At 31.6% G+C, this 19,922-nt stretch overlaps 2 protein-coding genes across 4 annotated transcripts in view; both read right to left on the reverse strand.

The window, feature by feature from the left end:
* Positions 1-11,735: 11,735 nt before the first annotated feature.
* LOC125848232 (LOB domain-containing protein 40) lies at positions 11,736-12,895 on the reverse strand. Its single transcript, XM_049528062.1, has 2 exons — positions 12,544-12,895; positions 11,736-12,450 (listed from the first exon to the last, which is right to left on the reverse strand). Exons 1-2 carry the CDS (start codon positions 12,731-12,733, stop codon positions 11,810-11,812), a joined length of 831 nt encoding a protein of 276 aa, XP_049384019.1. The 5' UTR covers positions 12,734-12,895; the 3' UTR covers positions 11,736-11,809.
* Positions 12,896-14,536: 1,641 nt separating this feature from the next.
* The window catches only part of LOC125848450 (uncharacterized), a 22,539-nt gene continuing 17,153 nt past the window's right edge, over positions 14,537-19,922 (reverse strand). Inside the window, exons 1-5 of one of the 3 annotated variants that reach the window (XM_049528314.1) lie at positions 18,540-18,647; positions 18,333-18,453; positions 17,911-18,026; positions 15,522-15,922; positions 14,537-14,692 (exon numbers count right to left, since the gene is read on the reverse strand). In XM_049528314.1, coding sequence (XP_049384271.1) covers positions 15,559-15,922; positions 17,911-18,026; positions 18,333-18,443 — 591 coding nt within the window. In that variant the 5' untranslated portion in view covers positions 18,444-18,453; positions 18,540-18,647 and the 3' untranslated portion in view covers positions 14,537-14,692; positions 15,522-15,558. Of the gene's footprint in view, positions 14,693-15,373; positions 15,923-17,910; positions 18,027-18,332; positions 18,454-18,539; positions 18,664-19,922 lie in introns of those variants that run through there. The other 2 variants (XM_049528311.1, XM_049528313.1) reach the window with 2 other exon arrangements.

A 19,922-nucleotide genomic window follows, 5' to 3' on the forward strand; every position in this document is an offset into this window, starting at 1 on the left:
AATTATTTGATCTGGTCCATTGTAGTGTTTAAGATCAGTTAGGATACCTGAGTTATGTGGCATATGGCTACTTGCTCTTGAGTCCACATACAAGGTGTCATCAGTCGTGTTTTGTAGATTAGTAGCAATCAATGCTTGTGATAGCTCATCTGTGGCTTGGTAAGAGTAATTCCACCTATAAAAATACTTAAGAGCAGTATGGTTATTCCTACCACAAATTTGACACGCATCAGAATTGTTCCTCTCATGACTTCCTCTTGAAGGATTGTTCTGAGGACCTGGTCCGTTTCTACTGTTATAAGAACATGTTCCATGTCCAGCAAGCTTGAAGCCTCTTCCTCTAGAATTGAAGTTTTTGTTTCCTCTTTTTTAAGAATAGTTTCCTCTTCCCCTGCCTCTTTGGGCAAAGAATGCCATGTTATGATTTTATTGAGGCATTTCTTCTTTATCCTCCCTCGTATCAAAACCCCTGAGAGCATTAACAAACTGATTTAGAGTAGGATACGGTGTCTTACCTAGCATAACAGTCCTGAAGATCTTATACGTAGGACCTAGACCTCTAGCAAAATTAATCACTTTGCTATCTTCATCTACAGGCTTGTGAATGGCTGCAAGGCCATCACATATGCCTTTGAATTCTTTAATGTATTCGTCAGTTGTTTTGGTTCCTAGATTCACTTTGCAATTGTTGCTTTAGTTGGAACTTCTTATTTTTTGTTGCTTGAAGATAAGTTTCTTCCAAGCGTTCCCACATTTCATTGGCAGTTGAACAGCCTACGATCAGGTACATGCTTTCTTCTGTCAAGGTGCCTGAGATCCAACTCCTTAGTAACACATCATTCTCCTCTTAGTCATCAACAATGTTGCTGTCTTCTGCACCTTTCATGCCTGCTACAGTTTTCTCAATAATTTGTCCAGTGGAACAGGTCGCTTTAGGTGGTTCTGTGATGAGGTATGTTAATCTCATCACTTGAATCAACTGAGTCATTTGTGTCCTCCATATAAGATAGTTCATTGGCTTAAGTTTAATGGAGCAGGACAAAATAAGATGATGAAGTGAAGAAGTTGAAAGAGTGTTGGTAGAAGGGGCCATTGCGGTTTGATAATTTGGCTGTTTTTGGTTTTGATCTAAACGTTAAAGAACGGAAAAACTTTATTGCTCTGATACCATGTAGAAATCTCACGTAAGTATGGAGAAATCAAGGATTGTATTGATGATTATAATATTGAGTTACAAGCTTCCTATATAGGAGAAGAGTCCTATTCTAGTTATACTAGGAATTCTACTACATACAACACAATTAATTACATGAGTAGTATTGTATTACAAGTCAAATACCTTATCATAGTCGACTCCTACAATATTCAGTAGCTTAGTCATACATAACTTAGAATTTAGTAGTCTAATCCTAGTATGACTCTAACTCTAACTCGTCAGCCTGCTTCGATGGACCTGTTCCTTCGACATTTTCCATCAGTCTTCACGCTTCCTTCAACAAAGATAACTTTGTCTATTAAAATTAGAGCAGATGAAAAAATTTACCTGATATTTTTTTCTCTATTGATTTTTAAAAAAAAAAAAAAACTTTAAAATGCAACATGGTAAGTTTATATTGTATGTACTTGTAGTATGTATGGCAAGATATCAAATATTGTGTTTCTGTAACTTCTAAATGCAATAAATAATACAAATAGCATTGGAGGCAGGTTTTATTAATTATTCATTTCATTGAAATAATAAGTTCCAAGACAAAAAGTACAAGATATAAATAAATCGCACTGAAAGTTTTTTAGTTCGATATAGAAGTCAATGATAAATTAGTGTCCGATATCCTTCTGTGGTTTAAAGATATAGTCTCCTCCATTTTGGCATATTTTTAAAATAATTTAATTGATAAAGTTAATTAATTAGGTATACAATTACGCTTCACTCCAAAACAAATTGAAATCAACTATATAATTTTTGTTGTTGTTTCATATATGTGACGGTGGAGTAAAAAAGAGACTGATAAGAGTAACACTTCAGATGAATCCCATATCAAAATAAGATAAATTTGAGTTTGGTGATTGCATAATCAAAGAACAAATTATTAAAGTCTATTGAGCCAAAGCGAATAATACGTACCCACTGATATTTGTAAACAACATGTTTAGCGTTTAGACGACCGACAAACCATGCCAATCAGGGGCGGAGCTAGGTGGGGGTTCGTGAGTTCGAACGAACCCAATAATTTTTTTGTAGACCTTGTATTTGTACTAAAAAATTAAGTAAATACATATGTATTAACTTGTGAACCCCTAACAAAACTGTTGACAACTCAATGCTATGAAAGGGGAAGAAAATTTAAAACCCCAAACTGCTAGTACTGACTCCGCCTATGATGCCAATCACTATGAGCAAGTCAAACTGCTAATTGATTTCATCAAAACGAAAAATCCCCATGCAATACGTGAGGAAGATCCTTGATATTGACCTCATATTTATTTTCTCTTAGGTGAGATTAAGTGAATGTTTGATCATGAAATAAAATATCAAAAGAAATTTTTAAAGTTGAAATTGATTTAAATGTATTTTTTTTAAAAAAAAAACAAACAAACATGAAATTTGATTTAAATATTGTAATTTTATAATTAAAAAAATTAGGGGTAAATTTGAAAAATAAAATTTTATAAAAATTAAAATTATATGTGAATTTTTATTATGATCATATGCTAATTTTCAAATTAAAAAAAATAATAAAAAAATGCTAGTCAACGAGGTCCTAAGGCACTCATAAACTAATTGACTAATAATGCAATTGAACAATTATCTCTATTGGAAGGCATGTCAGACACCAAAAATATAAAGCCTCTAAAATAGGATTTTTGTACAACACTACAACCTAACCTATTAATTAGCGTCTAATTTATCAATAAAGACATAAATTTAAAAAGTTTTTCAAAGATAAAACTCTATAGAATACTTCCACTCAAGGAATAAGTTAAACGCCAAATCGTGATTTCATTTTTACCCCTTTTCTTGTTCCTTCGAGATCGTTTGGTAGTTGGTTATGAGATAAATTAATCGTATATTAAATTTTGCATGATTAATAATACTATATTTGATAGCATAGTTAATAAAATATTTTTCTTGTAATTTTAAAATTTACATAATTAATATATTTATAAGTTACGAAAAATTTTATGTAAAATTTAAAAAAATAAAATAATTAATACATATCCTATATAATACATAACTTTAACCAACTATCGAACGATAAGTTATTGAGTCGATAGCCACAAACGAAAATGAATATATTCTGACACAAAGGTCACCTGAACTAATTTTGAGTGGTTTTCTCATGGTGTCTTTTCTTATTCACATGGAACATTATACCAGATTTGAACCATCACATCTACGATATCCTTTCAGAATGCCGGCCATGAAACCATAATGTGAGGATCGGTAGTTGATTTGAGTTATGCATGTTTTAATAATTAAAGAGATTAGTATTTTTTTTATTATTATGTCTGTTTTAGTAATTCACTTATATGGTATTATCCTGCATAAAATAATGTATATAAATTTTCTCATAACTTATATATATACTTGTTAAGCAGGTTTCAAAGTTGCAAACTAAATACCATATTTTAAACATTGATAAGTGATTTCCTATTCAACTACCCAACATGATAGTATTATTTATGCATAATTTAATACCTGCATAAGTAGCTAACAAATTGTTTTATAATCTCATCTCTTGGTATGCCTAACTTTATTAATGATCACGCTTCCTAGCAAAGACATGATTATCTGATGTAGATGTCAAGCATTAATACTTCCTCCGTCCCATTTTATATGTTACTTTTCGGATTTCAAGAGTCAAATAAGTCTATCTTTGAACGTAAATTTTTCATAGATCTTTTAAACATTTTGAATTATCAATTATTCTAACTCATAGTACTTTTTACGTAGTTTACAAATATATAAATTTTATTCCAAAAAAATTGAAAATTCCATGCACAAATTACCGGTCAAACTTAAACTGTTTGACTCTCAAAACATAAAAGGTGTCATATAAATTGGGACAGAGAGAATAGTGAATAGTAGAGTCTCAATAGTAATTGATTCACGCCTAAAGAATATAAGTGACAAACTTAGAACTATTGTTTAAGATATAAATGAAATGTGAGTATTATATCATCCAAGATTAGTGATAGTTTCTGTAGAGATGCAAAAGAAACTAATTAATTAATGCTATGAAATGACAAGATCTTAACATGCGGGATATGCAATAGGGGTGCGCATTTGGTATTTGATTCGACAATTCAGCGTAGCTAAATATTAAAATCTATTGCTAATCCTATTTAGCGATGGACAAATTTTGTAGCTAAACAGTAAAATATGTTGCTATTCCTATTTAGTGATGAATTAGTGACAGATTTTCGTTAGCGCAAAATAGTAATGGACCAGCGACGAAGTTATATTTTTTAATAGTAATATAATTGATAACAAAAAGTAAATATCAAATATCAAACTTTTAAAATTCGGTACAATATGACAAATTAAAATTTAATACAATAAATTCCGATACAATAATTCAATAATTATACATTTTGACAAATATATTCTCATATTTGTCCAATATTTTAATATATTAGTAGCTTTTAAAAAAAGGACAGATTATAAAACTTGACGTTAGAAATCAATCAAATCACTCACTAATGTTTATCTATTTATATGGTAAACAACTCATACTGATCACCAACTTAAAAGTAAATAGCCAAAATTTTCTAACATGGGCTCCTGGTGAATTTGGTTAATTAGATCAATTAGCCATAATATGCTTAGAGAGAATACTTAGGTTAAAAATAATAATACAACTTATCATTATTACTAGTATTCATGCATGGTAAGTAAATATGTGACCTGACAATTGTTACCACAAACAAAAGACGGACACAGGATCTTTAGAAGTGGCCATCCGATATTTGATTCACTATTTTCAGATTAAAGTTTGATTTAAATAATTCGGTAATAGATAATTTAAAGTAAATACCAAATTTAGATTCAAATCAAACTTCAATACGATAAATCTCAGTTCGAATCAATAATTCAATTATTAGTTTCGTCCTCGAACTATTGACAACCTTAAAAACACTCATCTACTTGACTAACTGAACTTAAAGACACCCCGGATCTTGCCAAAGGGGTGAAATACATCTCTGAATTCTCGCCCAAGTTTAAGGGTGTTTTCAACACTTTGGTTTCACGTTTACAAGAGTTTGAGACCACTTACTATGCCATGCATGCGACAGATCGTGGGTGTATAATTTAAGTTGAGTTAGTCAAGTAAGAAGAATATTATTAGTATTGTTAATAGTTCAGAGATGAAACTAATTAATAATTCTAGGGTGTTTTCAAGCTTCTCTTAATTATTATGCCTACCTCTAATCACGTAGACTAGTTATTTTTTTTTTGGGGATAGATGGTAATTGAACCTTTTCCTAAATAGAGCTACCCACCCAATATTTATCTGTGGAGATTAGATAGAGAGTGGACAAGTGGGTAAGAGCACTAATATATGGGTGGAGCATATGATAAATTGCGAACAGCAAACACTTTATTAATTATGGCCATATATCGTGAATTTTATCGAAATAAATGGTGGCATAATAATAATAGAGTAAGGCTATTACGACCATTTTGTTGTGATTTGGCCTACAAGCTATGATTACGACAAGATAAGAGACGAGGCGAGAGAAAACAACTCTCTTTTTCTTTTTACGTACTATGAGAGATCATGTGTAACACGCAAATAACTGTACAAATTTGGCCACTCAAAAAAGTATGTCAACACACATGTACAACAATGCTTCACCAAAGGAAGTCACGACTCTTAAAAAAAGAGCAGAAATCATGCACTGTGCCCACTTCTGTTTTCAACGACGTCCCGATACATTTAGGTATGTCTGTGATAACTATGGGGAACCTAGAAAAATATGTGTTTTGTTTTGACTTATATACATAGTGATACACTGGGAATTTTAAAATTGTTTACACGATTCTGACAAGGTGGAACTAGTTTTCAGGAAAACAAAGGAGGTAATGGAACTTTAACAAGTTAAAATAGATTGTGTGAATGGATTTAACTGTTTAAGTGTAAAGTTAAATTGTGATACAAGGGCATGTCTGAGCTCATAGTAATTATTTTATATAATTTCAAGGTGTTGGAGTAATATAGGGACAAGAAGAGAAATATACAGATCGTGTTCATTGACATGGAAAGGCTTAGGTTTCAAGTTCAATTTTCAATAGAGATATTTTAAGTCATTCTATCAAAATTTAAGTATGCGATAAGGTATTATAGTGCAACACAGAGTATTATATTAGAATCGTTTATCATAGCAGCAGGACGAAACATGGAAATGAAAGAAGGGGAATGCAGGAAACTCTAGAAATCCAAAACAAATAGTAACAAGAGTACTCTGGACATAATACTTGCAAAATGAAAAGCTAAACAAGTGTATAAAAAACCTCCTAATAGGATTAATTACTTGAGTGAATCTCTTTTAAAAACAATTACTTATTTTAAATATATTCTTTAACTATTACCATTTATAGCAATATATAACAATACTATATATTTTTTTAGATTTTTCCCTCTCTCGCCTCTTTCTCTTTTTTCTCTCTCAGCTTTTTAATTTTTATCTCTCATTCTCGCTCTTTCTCTTTCTTTTTTATGTCGTTCTTTCTCCCTTGTTTTCTTTTTGTTATTGTTTCTTTTTTGCTTTCTTTTTGTTGCTTTTTTTTCTTGCTTTTTATTGTTGCTTTTCTCTGTCTCTTTTTGTTGCTTTTTCCCCTTTCTTTCTCTCTCTACTTTCTTTCGTAGAGTAGTCAATGATTTGTAGAATTAATAAAATTTGTATCATAATTAATTAATTAAACAAATAATCTAATTGTAACAAATGAAGAGACATAATAAATGCAAAATGAATTAAACTTGAATTAAAAATGTATTACACACATATTAAAGTTAAATTAGAAGAGAATTAAACATGAATGCAAAATTTAGCAAACGAAAGAACATTCTATGATCTGTAAACTGAATGAATTTGTATCAATAGTGAATTTAACAAGTAATTCAATCGTAACAAATTAACCAATAAATTGCAAAATGATTTACAATTGTATTGAACAAATATTAAAGTTGCATTGGAAAAGAGAATTAATCATGAATGAAAAACGTAACTAATGAAAGACTAGACAATGATCTATAGAATAAATTAAACTTGTATCAATAATGAATTAAACAAATAATCCAATAGTAACAAATAAATCAAAAAATTGCTAAATAAATTAAATTGCTTTAAAATTGTATTACACAATATGAAAGTTGAATTAGAAGAGAGAGTTAAGAATGAATGAAAAGCGTAACTAACGAAAGACAAGACAACGATCCATAAATTGAATTAAACTTATATAATTCATGAATAAAACATTATTATAAGTGTCTTATTATTTTTGGTTTGTATCACTAAGAACGTGAGTGGTGTTTGCAATATGTATAAAAAATGTATTGTGCATGTATTATAAGTGTGTTACCTAAATTATTTTAGTTGATATCATTAAAAAAGGAGTGAAGTTTGCAATATGTATTAAAAATGTAGGATGTATTGTTCATGCTTTTAATACAATTTTAATACAATTATGAAACATATCTAATACAACTTTAATACAAACCCGATATAATTCCATAAACTTCATCCTTTTCGAGTTTAAATCTACTATTTCTCCTAAAATCAATATTAAACTTAATCAAACTTTCTTAAAATTGAGATATAAACTCCAAACAATATTTTCAATTATTTGTAGGAACAACCTATCCAAACTAATCGCAAACGAAAGAGCAAACAAGTAATCCAATCGTAACAAATGAAGAAACATAATAAACTGCCAAATGAATTAAATTTGAATTAAAAATGTATTACACATATATTAAAGTTGAATTAGAAATGAATTAAACATGCATGCGAAATGTAGCAAACGAAAGAGCATTTTGTGATTTGTAAACTGAATAAAACTTGTAGCAGTAACGAATTAAACAAGTATTTAATCATAACAAATCAACCAATAAACTGTAAAATTAATTAACTTGTATTAAAAATGTATTACACAAATACTAAAGTTGAATTAGAAGAGACAATTATGCAAGGATAAAAAATGTAACTAATGAAATACCAAACAATAACCTATAGAGTGAATTAGACTTATATCAATAATGAATTAAACAAGCAATCTAATAGTAACAAATAATAAACTACAAAATGAATTAAATTTGCATTAAAAGTGTATTACACAATATTAAAATTGAATTAGAAGAAAATTAAGAATAAATAAAAAACGTACTAACGAAAGACAAGACAATAATCTATAGACTGAATTAAACTTGTATTATTCATAAATAAAACATGTATGATATGTATCTTATAAATTATTTTGATTTGTATCACTAAGAACATGAGTGATGTTTGCAATATGTATTAAAAATGTAGTGTGCATATATTGTAAGTGTGTTACCTAAATCATTTGGTTGGTATCACTAAGAAGAGAGTAAAGTTTGCAATATGTATTAGAAATGTATTGTTCATGAATAAAACTTATATTATATGTGTCTTATAAATTATTTTGATTTGTATCACTAAGAAAATGGGTGATGGTTGCAATATGTATTATAAATGGACTGCTCATGAATAAAACTTATATTATATGTGTCTTATAAATTATTTTAATTTATCACTAAGAAAATGAGTGACGATTGCAATATATATTAAAAATGTAATGTGGATGTCTTATAAAGGTATTGTTAGTGTGTTACCTAAATTATTCTTGTTGGTAGCACTAAGAAAGAAGTGAAGTGTGCAATATGTATTATAAATGTACTATTCATGAATAAAACATGTATTACATATATTTTATAAATTATTTTGATTTGTATCACTAAAAAAAAGAGCGACTTTTGCAATACGTATTACAAATGTATTGTTCCTATATTATAAATGTATTATGAGTGTGTTACTTGAGTTATTTTCGTTGACATTATTAAAAAAGTAGTGAAGTTTGTAATATGTGTATATTATAAATGTATTGTTCATGATTTTAATACAATTTTAATATAATTATGAAACATATCTAATACAACTTTAATACAATTGTGAAACAATTCCATAAACTTTACATTTTTCGAGTTTCAATCTAATAGTTCTCCTAAAATCAATTATAAACTTAACCAAACCCTCTTAAAATTGAGATATAAACTCCAAACAACATTTTCAATTATTTGTAGGAACAACATGTCCAAACTAATCATAAATTCGTAAAATTCAAATAATGTATTCAAAATTTAAAGTTTTATAATCACCATTAATGGTGAACTTTTGTTGCTGTAATTTTAGAGATTTGAAATCTCTGCTTGAAAACATGATTTTGTACAAACTTTCGTCTTTCTATTCCTCTTTTCGTCGTATTTTTGGGTAAAAATAATGAAGTATGGACAAAAATTGATTTGAGGATAGTTATTTAAAGGCAAAAGTACTCATTACCCCCCTGAACTTGAAGTTTTTTATACGGTGTACACCTAAACTAAATTTCGTTTTAATTACCCCCCCGAACTTGTTTATTCCTCCGTCGCGTACACCTTTTTCGTCCACCTACTCCTGTTGTGACTACACGCATGCGACAGCTATCTAAATTGGTGATGTGGATTTCCACCTGGATAAATAACAGCCACATGGATAAATTAATATTGCAAAAAATAAATTTCTTAAATTTAAAATTCATTGTTTAAAATTTATTTTTGAATAAGGGCTGATTTCGCGGAACTCCTTCTGGATTTGAGTTTTCTAGACGTGAAGTTGGTCGATTAAATTTCAAATTTGTCTGAAATTCTTACCAAGTAAGTGTTAATCTTTGTTTCCTTTACTTTTCATTTACATTTTGCCCTATTTTTCGTTTAAACTATGTCAAATACTAAAGAAAAATGGAGATTTTACGTTTTTTTACCGTTGTAGCTTTGTGATGTGGCAAAAAATCACTTCCTCACGCGCCTAATAGAGTGTGTTGTCAATATCTACGCCAGGTGGACGAAAAAGGTGCACGCGACAGAGGAATAAACAAGTTCGGGGGTAATTAAAACGAAATTTAGTTTAGGTGTACACCGTATAAAAAGCTTCAAGTTCAGGGGGGTAGTGAGTACTTCTGCCTTATTTAAATGAAAATTTCAAAGAAGAAGAAGAATTTAAAAAAAAAAAAAGAAAAGAAAGAAGAAGAGGAAGATAAATAATGACATAGAAAGAGACGAAGAAGAAGAATAAAAAAAAAAGAGGAGGAAGAGGAAAAACGGCAGAGAAAGAGGCAAGCCACTATACAATTTTCTTAATTCCAAAAAAGTGTTATATTTAGTTAGAAAAATTGTATTGCCATAAATGGTAAATGTTTTTTTTAATATAAAATATTTATGTGATTTACCCAATTAATATTAACCTTGCCCAACTGTTATAATCTTTTTGGCCCAACCAGTACATAGCCCATGGGCTGAGCCCAGCTGATTAGAGAAAATTGAGGGAGCCACACTGTCTACAGCTAGTTTTGCTAGTTTTAGAGTAGCGCTCTCTCTGTCCCTAACTTGTTCACTTTTGAATTGACACACTTATTAAGAAAATAATAATTGACATAATGAATTTACTATTTTATCCCTATTGATTATGAGGTTGATGAATTAAAAACTTAAGATCTTCTTCTAGAAGATCTACATTTTTTAAAGTAATTAATTTAGTGTATAATAGGTAAAAAAATTGTCATTTCTTAATTTGTCAAAATAGACAAGTAATTAGGGACATAGGGAGTATTGTTTTTTATAACAAAAAGGCATGCTCACTTTCCCTATTTAGATATGAGTAATATTGCAGCTTAGAGTAGATTTCATGTAGATTTGAATTTAAATTTAGTTAAAAGAAATTAATCTAATCCAGTTTAGTAATGAAAATTTTCAAATTGACTATTGAAACAAAGAGTCAATGCATATGAACGTCGAGTATATATTATGATAGAAGGTTGCCAACAAATATGAAGCTTGAGTACTCATGCCAGGAATGCAGCAAAGAACACAATACAGCAATGCCTGATCTACACTCGCCAAAAGGCAGTAAGTACTATGTTGTAAAGACGAACAAAATGTCGTAACTGGCTTTCTAGAATCCATGGTGCTCTGATCTAACCAACCAGAATGTGTAACTTTTCACCAAAGCCAGAAAGCTTTAATATAATGCAACATCTTAAATTCCTTTGGAACCATCTAAACATGCTGAAACACTACATTATGGTACAAATAATGCCTCAATAGCGGTTAGGAACCTACTCATTTGCTGGTAAGGCTGTTGTTCCATATTGATTAACATTCTGGTAAGGCAATTGACAAGGACTAATAAGCATTACTTATAATTTTGGTAGCCACTTCGTTGATTATGTTACCACCTTTTCCAATTCTTTTTGTTTAACAGAGTATATATATGATAGAGGTTTTGCATCCTTCTTCCACTTTTCCATTCCCAAATATTTTTAACCAATTCAACATGATGATAAACTATATATTAAGAGTAATTATAAGTTAATGAATTTGTATCCTCCATAACTTTAATAATTACTAATTAACAAGCTTACTGTTAACAATTATATATTTGAAATAAACAGTTTCTTCTGCTACTATATAACTTGATATTTGTACTAATGTAGAGGGCAAAAAAGTAAACAAAGAAAAATGAACTACTAGTACTAAACTAAACAATGAAGTCCAAGCTCTATTTTACATTCTCCAGCGCCGTCCACCAGCTGAACACCTTTATTCCATTTAGTTTCCTTCGGTTTACCCTCAACAGTTCCTAAAGACGAAAAACCTAACGTCAGTTCCAATTCGACTTCACCGTCCGCCTTAGCTGAATCTTCTACTTCAGCCATTTCCGGGCTTTCGCATTCCACATTCAGAGCCACCGCCGCCGCCGCCGCTTCTTCTTCAGACTGGTGACTCAATGAAGACTCATGGCTCGTAGACCTGTTAACTTTCTCATGGGCGAATTCATCACCCGACCCGGAACATACAGGATTCGATTTTGTCGCTTTTGTGTTAGCACCTGAGCGCTTGAATCGACATCGGGTCCTGACCCGATGAAGCTCGCAGGACCTGGTAGAGCTTTCATCTTTGTTAATATGCCTAATGTCGTAAGGCAATTTCAAAGGAGGACCGTTGTTGTTTACAGCAATTTCAGAAGCTATGGGAGTAATTGGAGTTCCTCTCAGTACCGCCTCCACAGCATTTTGACAAAGCTGCCAATTCCCTGACCATAACAACCCTACCGATCCATAAATCGGGTTCACTATTCTTCCACAAGCCTCATAAAGCAATGACCTAAATATCGCTGCAAATTTTTTTAAAAAAATGTCAATACAAATTAAAATTGTACATATAACCTATACATGCACTTGAATAATACAATTGAAATTGAGTTTACCAGGACGAAGATGATCAGGGCCAGCGTTAATAAGATTCATAAGACCAGCGCGGCCGTAAAACTTAGCAAGGAAAACAGTGGCGTTGGACTGAGAATCAGGGGTTTTGATCCATTGAAGACAAGGCCTAATGCTACAACTTTCGCTGCAGCCTTTACGAAGAACTCTACAACCATTGCAACTCATACGCATTTTTAATTTGTCAATAATTTTGGTAAGTACAGAGATAAGAGAAAGATTATATAATTTATGAGTTAGAAATCATGAGACTTATATATATAAAAGTCCCTGGGTTTTTATTAATTACTTATGTGAGATTACTAGAGGCGCAGTGGTTTGCCTCAAAAAGGAAGAATAGCAGTATAAGTTTTCATTGGAAAACCAGTTTTCCACATTCTTGGAATAAGGGGGATGCACAGCCACCTTATTTGTATATAAAAAAAAAAAGAGAAGAAAATTCATATTATATTAAATTAAAATCATCATATAGTATAAAATTACATTGTTGCAATGTCATTACCCACTCTCGTTCTAGCTACGTGCCTTTCACACCCCAATCATTATAGTTTACTTGACAGTCTTATTGGTAAGTCATTAACATACATGCATGGTTTAAGTAGTCTAAAATGTGGTGTTTTGTTTGTACAAATGGTCCAAAAGCAGTTGCCTTTACTTTATATGAGCAATGAATTGAAGCAGAGAAGCTTAAAAATGGGCAAATGGAGGAATAGGAAAAGACAGGTGGAGATGAGATGGGGAGCATTGGGCTTTGGTGCCATGCAAGTGACAACAAAATACTGTATATTGGAAGGATGAAGAGCGCGTGGATATCACGTGAAAATGTCAGAGTGCGGTCGAATCGCCACATATCCTGGAGAAATGTGGACCATTTTAGTGTCCCCGCGTTAAAGCGCTCCCGGTTTACGGGAAAACCGCTTATGGGGAAAAAAACCGGTAAATAAAATTTGCGGTTTTGGGTTTCGGTTCTGTGTGCGGGACCGGGGGAAGGAGACTCAACCCGTGAGCCATCGGCTTACTTAGGAATCTAGTTATTCATGTTTATCCGTAAAAATAAGTGAGAACCCTTTAGTTTTAATTTTTCACCTAACAATATTTAAAATTAATATACTATTATATTTTACTACATTCTACCTATAATTAATTTATAACAAGATTTAAACACACCCATATGAAAATCAATTCTCGTAGAAATATTTTTCTTCTTACGAAATACACCCATATGTCTCTCAACAATTAAATTCACCATGTTGCTATTAAAGAAAGATAGCCGTACGTTTCAACTCTAAACTAATGGTTTGCGAGTATTCCAAGTGAGAAATCGCATTTAATTTAATATATTTATACTAATAATTTTAGGCATAGTCGGGGAAATATACTATATTTGCTTTGGACCATGTATCAACCAAGTTATCATCGTTGATTAAATCCATGAATATGCTGCCATCAAAAGTTGGATTGTATGCATAATATGGCCCTTTTTTGAGGTCACTCTTTCCTATTACTGTGAACTCAATGCCTAAATTTCGAACTTCAAAATATTTGGATGATTTTTCCCTTTTTTTCTGCTGGCAGATAAAATTTTCAGTGTCTGGCAATTTGGGCAAATGCCCCCAAAAACATTCTCTAACTCAACCTCAAAAAAGTTAACTTATGAGAAAAGAGTTAGTCAAGACCATACAAAGAGGTAACACGCACTCAATGTTGCAAATTCCACGGCGGTAGGAAGGATGGAAAAACAAATATAAGGATAGAAATTCAGATTTTCATTCAACATGTATAGGAATTTATACTGAAATGGCTGTATAAACAAGACTAAAAACAATCCAAGTTGGCTGCTTTCCTTTTCTTTACACACATATTTGAAATTTCTGCATTTTACTGTCTTCTTTTTTCCCTCTCAAACAAAAACCAAAACGCAAAGCACCTACACTCACTCAGAGGTGAGGCTGCTGGTGTTATTCACGATCATAGTGGGCATTCAGTTGTTGGATACATGCAATCACAATATCACACTATGGTAATATATGTTGAACTATATGCGCTAATGCTTGAACTGCAACTTGCTACTGTAAAAAAGTTGCGCTAATTGAAACAGATTATCATGTACTCCTTCACCAGCTAACGGCGGAGCTGCAATTCAACACATTAGCAACATTCAAAGAGAGAGCAATAATGTGGCTGATGCTATGGCAAAACACAGCAAGACCCTGACTTCTGCTGAAGACAATGCTCGTTGCTGCTAAATAACCCTCCGACTTTTACTTACCTTTTCTTTGTACTGTACTACTTTTAACCTCGTGTTCAGCCTCTATTATGTAACTTCTACTCGCTATCAATAAAAGCTTTGTTTTAGCAACAACAAAAAAAAAAATCCAGCACAACACATCTATGCCTAATCCCCCTTCGTTAAACATTCGATCTTTTAGGAAACACATTTTCATCACTCATCTAAATATGTTTCTACTAAGGGTGGAAGATGGACAGTTTGAAGCTAAATTTGGACGGTACCAACAATTTCGGAGAGTCCTAGCAACTTAGTATAAAATTAAACCCATCTATTGAACTTTACTTCACAAGAGAATGACAACTGAATAAGAAATTTTTGAATTAGATTCATTGACTAAATAATTTGGTGTGATAAAAGATTTGAAGATACATGTCTAACTTTTCCTTTTTAATTTATAGGAATTCAAAATTATACTCCAAATTATATCATGAAATTCTTTAGGAAAGAAAACAAGAGAGATTAATTCAATACCACTATAAAACTTATTCTACTTCCAATTGGGACAAGAAGCTCATTCTGGAAGCTCAGGAGTAAATGATACAGCTACATAGATTTCAAAGAAGCTAACACCTAGGGATAAGTTATAACTTTTTAGTATTAACTATGTCGATCCAGTATATGTGAAAAAGATTCTATCTACGAACAAACAAGAGGGCAGGGAGAAAAGAATACCCTCGCTAAAAGCTGGATAAGACACAATGGAGTTGATTCAGGAAGTGGATTGACTTCTCACACTTGGTGGCGGCATTTTACTAGAATCATCCGATGAGGGTGATTTGTCACTAGATTTGCAGACAGCTTCATCAAACTCTTCTTCTGTGTTCATCTTTCTCTTCTTTGCTGCAGATTCAGAATTATCTTTCCCAGTTTCACTGTTTTCCTCTTTCTGCCCGCTCTTTTTCTCTTTCCCTTTCTCTGGTTGAGGTCCGAAATCCGACACAAATAATGGTGCTTCTCTTCCACTCAACCGACAGAAAACTTGTTCAACTGTTTCACTTATTTCCTTCCCTATCCCTTTATTATCCAAAATAAGTTCCCAAACCGATTTGGAGGCTTTCTCAAGCACTGAAGTCCTACAGGAAAAATTGGGCAAGCAGAGAATAAAAACCAAATTATTGGCAACCAAAAAAATAAGAGACAATTTCATAAGGTGAGCACTTATCACTGTACTTATTTTTGGTTTGAGTTCAGCCAGCAAGGTCTGACGCGTTTAAAATAGGAAAAAGCATTGACACTCTGATTTTATGCAGCTGAAAATTTGTCAATTCTTAAATGAGATGATGTAGGTGAGATTTTGTGAGAATATAATTCTAGAATAAATTAAGAACAGTGGCAAGCACGTGAAATTTTCAGCATCATCGCATCCTAAGCAGGGTGTGCAGGAGCAATGAGCATCTCCAAGTCCTGGTGAAAGTACAGGAGCGGATTAAATCTGACTAACTTGGATATTGGACAAGATTCAGTTATCTACCAAATATACACTATAAATGAACAACGTTGATTAAGATCACATAATTTTCAAGCTCTAATTATAAAGCATCAGCATCTCCAACAACAAATGTCTAATATCAAGATCCTGAAAACCTTTGTAAAAACTTCCATACCAATCAAACGCTTGCTGAGATGTAGCACAAGGTCAAGGGACTTCCTTGAAATGCCTTTTTACTCTTCCTATATGTTTAATGCACCCAAAACCCACATTCACATGTACCGTCAGAGATATGTCTGACCTTCTACCAAAATAGTGTATTATAACAACTGTCTCAATCTCAAGCAAGCTAAGGTCAGGTGAATGAATCCTTAATATGATAAATGCTCTATTTGGGTCGATAATGTTTCATTACTCCGCACTTGAGGAATATCTCAACCAAAATAGTGCAAGCAAAACAAAATACTAAATTTACTGTATGGACCATTTTTACAAGTATAATAAGACAAAATAATAATTCCCCCAATGTATTTCAATTCAGTATTTTATTTTATTTTTTGATGACCGTAATGTCGGGGCCAACTTTCGCGCACCTCGATTGTATTTCAATTCAGTATTCTGAGATGATTATGCACACCAGTCAAAAAACCAAATTTTTATGTGAGCAAATGTACTGAAAGTCGAGAGAATCATTAGTGGTACTGATAAGTCATCAAACTGTAAGTTCTTTCAACATGCTTCACTTGACTTTTCAACTTAGGTTGACAACTCAATTTCAGGGCCCCAGTGAGTCAAGAATTAATGCAGCAATTCAGTGTTAGAATGTTTTAAATTCTTTCGATTTGTTAAGGTTAATAGTATGGAGTATTCTTCCTTCATGTATCCTAAAATTTCCTATTTTCAAATTATTTGACTCTCCTACAGAGACATAATGAGTCTTATTTTTGTTAATAACTAATTCAGGGTCCTCTTGGTCCAGCTTTCAACATCTACTTACATTGAAAGGACTTCTTTTCAAAAAGAGTTTTACAAGACATACTTGGGGAGAATAGCAGTTTATATTTAACCAAATCATTTGAGAACCGCTTTTGCCAATATTAGAGAAACAATTTGTGTTTGGCCAATATTTATAAAAAGTAATTTGAGTGTCAATTTTTTTAAAAAAAAAGAACATGAGAAGATTCACTTCATCAGTCTTGGGCTTTAGTTAGTTCAATAGTTTTGACGTAAGGTTTTGGAAGATGTCCTTTGTGGCATTACAATGTCGTAATGCATTTTGGCTTATACACTATACTTTTAATCGCTGTGTTGAGAAATCGAGTTCTTGGCTGATACAGGTGTACAGATATCCCTAAAAACAGATAAGACTGCATTTTACAGGTTGAATGGGTCTTCAGGCTTAACTTGTTAGGTGCCTGCCGGTCATGTCCTGGATTTGGGTCATGAAAAATATATCCAGGATTTCTTTTGCTGGTATAACAGATATATTTAGGATTTACGGGTGATGAATCATAATATATTCAGGATATACCAAGTTTCAAAAAAATTATTCTTTCAATTATATTTCATGCTGTCAAATTGAACTTTCTTGAGATAATGCAGAAGCCAAACCAGAACAAATAACAAACATACTCAAGTTCTTGTCGCAATGCATCAAAGAGCTCCCTTTTGGTCTGCTTTTCTGCACCAGGTGTGTTCAGGACCCTGCTTTGCTCAACCATCTTTATGGTGGTATTCTTGAGTTCTTCCTACATGACAATAGAAATGGATTATCAGTGTAATAACAAGAAGGGCTGATGCATGTTCAGGCAATGTGTATACCCTCACATACAAAGTCTGCGTGCTTAAAGAGAGAAATCTTTTTTTCGATATACATATTTTTACTAAAGGCATAATATATAAACACACTCAAATTCTGGAATCATATAACAAAAGAGTTACGGGTTTCATAGTACTCGGCACACACCGACTTATAATATTAGATAAACATTAGTAGGAAAACATATGTTTGAATAAAAAGTAAGTAATTGCGGGTAGGTGAAAGCAAACCATACATTAGCTTTGAGCTGAGTAATGATTTTCAACCTCATGGAATCAATTGTTCCATCGTTCATGAGTGTCCCCATTACATCTTCTGGCGTTATGACAGACGAAGATGATTCCATCGTCAATCTCCTGTTCAGTTATCTACAATCAGCTGAGACGCTAACAGAAAAAATAATGAATTAAACGAAATAACACCGATCATAAGCATACCATACCTGTAACGGAAGAGGAATCGTACTGATCGATCGAGGAAAATGGTGTGTTGCCGGTGAATCGATGAAATTAGGGTTCTGATGAATTTGGGGGAAAGGGGAGAGATAGGAAGAGAGGAGTATTTACTTTTAAATAAAAATACATAAATAGTCTTTAAATTTCTCCGAAAAATATTATGTACCTGTAAAATATTTATTTTAATATGCTAAAAAATTAAAGGAAAAAAAAGCATGTAATCATGAAATTAAAACTAAAAAAACAAAATAAAATATCCTTTCCCGCCAGTTTTCAGCCTTTGGCACCTCTTTTTTTTTTTTAAATCTCTTCACCGCTCTAAAATTCCAGGCAGGCACGTAATTCTCATCCTTTTAATTCTTTATATTTAAAAAAATATTAGATATCTAAATTTTAAAAGTGAGTACGAAGTAAATATTTTTACATGCATTTTAAAGAGTGGGTGGAATCAGGAATTATCTATATACGTTAAATTCATCTTACAACAATAAAATTTACTTTAACACTTTAATTATGAACCTTTAAATATTTCATAACAACTTTAAAGTGAATTGAATGTTACGTACCACTTTGACCTGCCACATCATAGGCATGTTAGTAAATGGAGGTGACAGTGATGTTTGTAAATAGGGGTGGCAAAATGGGTAAATAATATGGGTATCCGCTCATATTATCCATTTTAAATGGGTTGGGTATCCAACTCATTTAAAATGGGTAAAAACCGAGTAATACCCATAATACTCATTAAAAAGTGGGTAGTTAAATGGATAAAATGGGTAAAAGCAAACAAAAAAAAAGTGATAAAGATAAGAAAGTCTTTTTATTAAAAAAAATCTATAAAAAAAAATGAAACTTTTTTTTACATTTAACTAGTATACGTGCCCACGCGTTGCGCGGATAATATAAAGAATTATTAATCATATATATAATAATGACCTATTTCAATATATATCATTTCTCATTTTTTTAATCAAAAACTTTTTTTGTTATCTATTTCTTAAACTCAATATAATTAAATCTCCATGAAATTGAAGAAGAAATCACGTGATCATTTGATAACTTGTACAATATACTTGCTTTTGTTTATTACTACATTATTAACTACTTAATATCATGACATTATCGACTAAATTTTGATTATACATATATTCCTCCTAAAATATTAACAACTAATTTTTCTTTAATTAAATCTGTTATTTAAAAAAAAATAAAAAACGCAAATCTCCTGTAATTTTCTTAACTGTCATTGTTAAAAATTAGTTTTTTGTTTTCTTTACATTACATTTACATCACCCTATTTTTAAAAATAATTATATACTTTTTAAAAATAATGAAATAGATGTCAATCAATAAAGATAAGTATTCTAATT

This window comes from Solanum stenotomum, chromosome 12 (assembly GCF_019186545.1).
Source record: "Solanum stenotomum isolate F172 chromosome 12, ASM1918654v1, whole genome shotgun sequence".
NCBI lineage: Eukaryota > Viridiplantae > Streptophyta > Magnoliopsida > Solanales > Solanaceae > Solanum > Solanum stenotomum.

Bases quoted from the DNA above. Each gene is read 5' to 3' on its own strand.
- LOC125848232 (XM_049528062.1), bottom strand. From the start codon at position 12,733: ATGCGTATGAGTTGCAATGGTTGTAGAGTTCTTCGTAAAGGCTGCAGC. The intron at 12,451-12,543 runs GTAAACTCAATT...AAAAATTTGCAG, and splicing joins CCCTGATCATCTTCGTCCTG to CGATATTTAGGTCATTGCTT.